Source organism: Ogataea philodendri (genome assembly GCF_020536065.1).
Source record: "Ogataea philodendri strain CBS6075 chromosome Unknown scaffold472, whole genome shotgun sequence".
NCBI classification, from domain to species: Eukaryota; Fungi; Ascomycota; class Pichiomycetes; order Pichiales; family Pichiaceae; genus Ogataea; species Ogataea philodendri.
In genome coordinates, this window is record NW_025764202.1 from 1 (window position 1) to 283 (window position 283).

The 283-nt window shown below is 46.6% G+C and overlaps 1 protein-coding gene across 1 annotated transcript; it reads right to left on the bottom strand.

The window, feature by feature from the left end:
- Positions 1 to 283, bottom strand: OGAPHI_006568 (uncharacterized protein; the record flags this gene model as incomplete). Its single annotated transcript, XM_046207867.1, has 1 exon — positions 1 to 283. A coding segment is annotated over one exon (283 nt), but the record flags the coding sequence as incomplete, so codon positions are not given.

Consider the following 283-nt stretch of genomic DNA (forward strand, 5'->3'; position numbering starts at 1 on the left):
TGGGTTCACTCCAGTACTTGTCAACATCCCATCTCTTCTTGGGATCGCTCTTCAATAGCGCTCCAAGCACATCTTTCATACCATCACTCAGATAGTATGGGATCTTAGGGCCCTGCTTATCGTTCTTAATCTTGTTGGCAATCACCTTGTGGTTGGCACCAGTGTATGGAGGTTTCCCTGTTAGCATATCGTACAGCAGACATCCCAGAGAGTACCAATCACAGTTTGCTGTGTATGGTTGCCCGAGCAATATTTCTGGTGCACAATACTCGGGTGTTCCAAT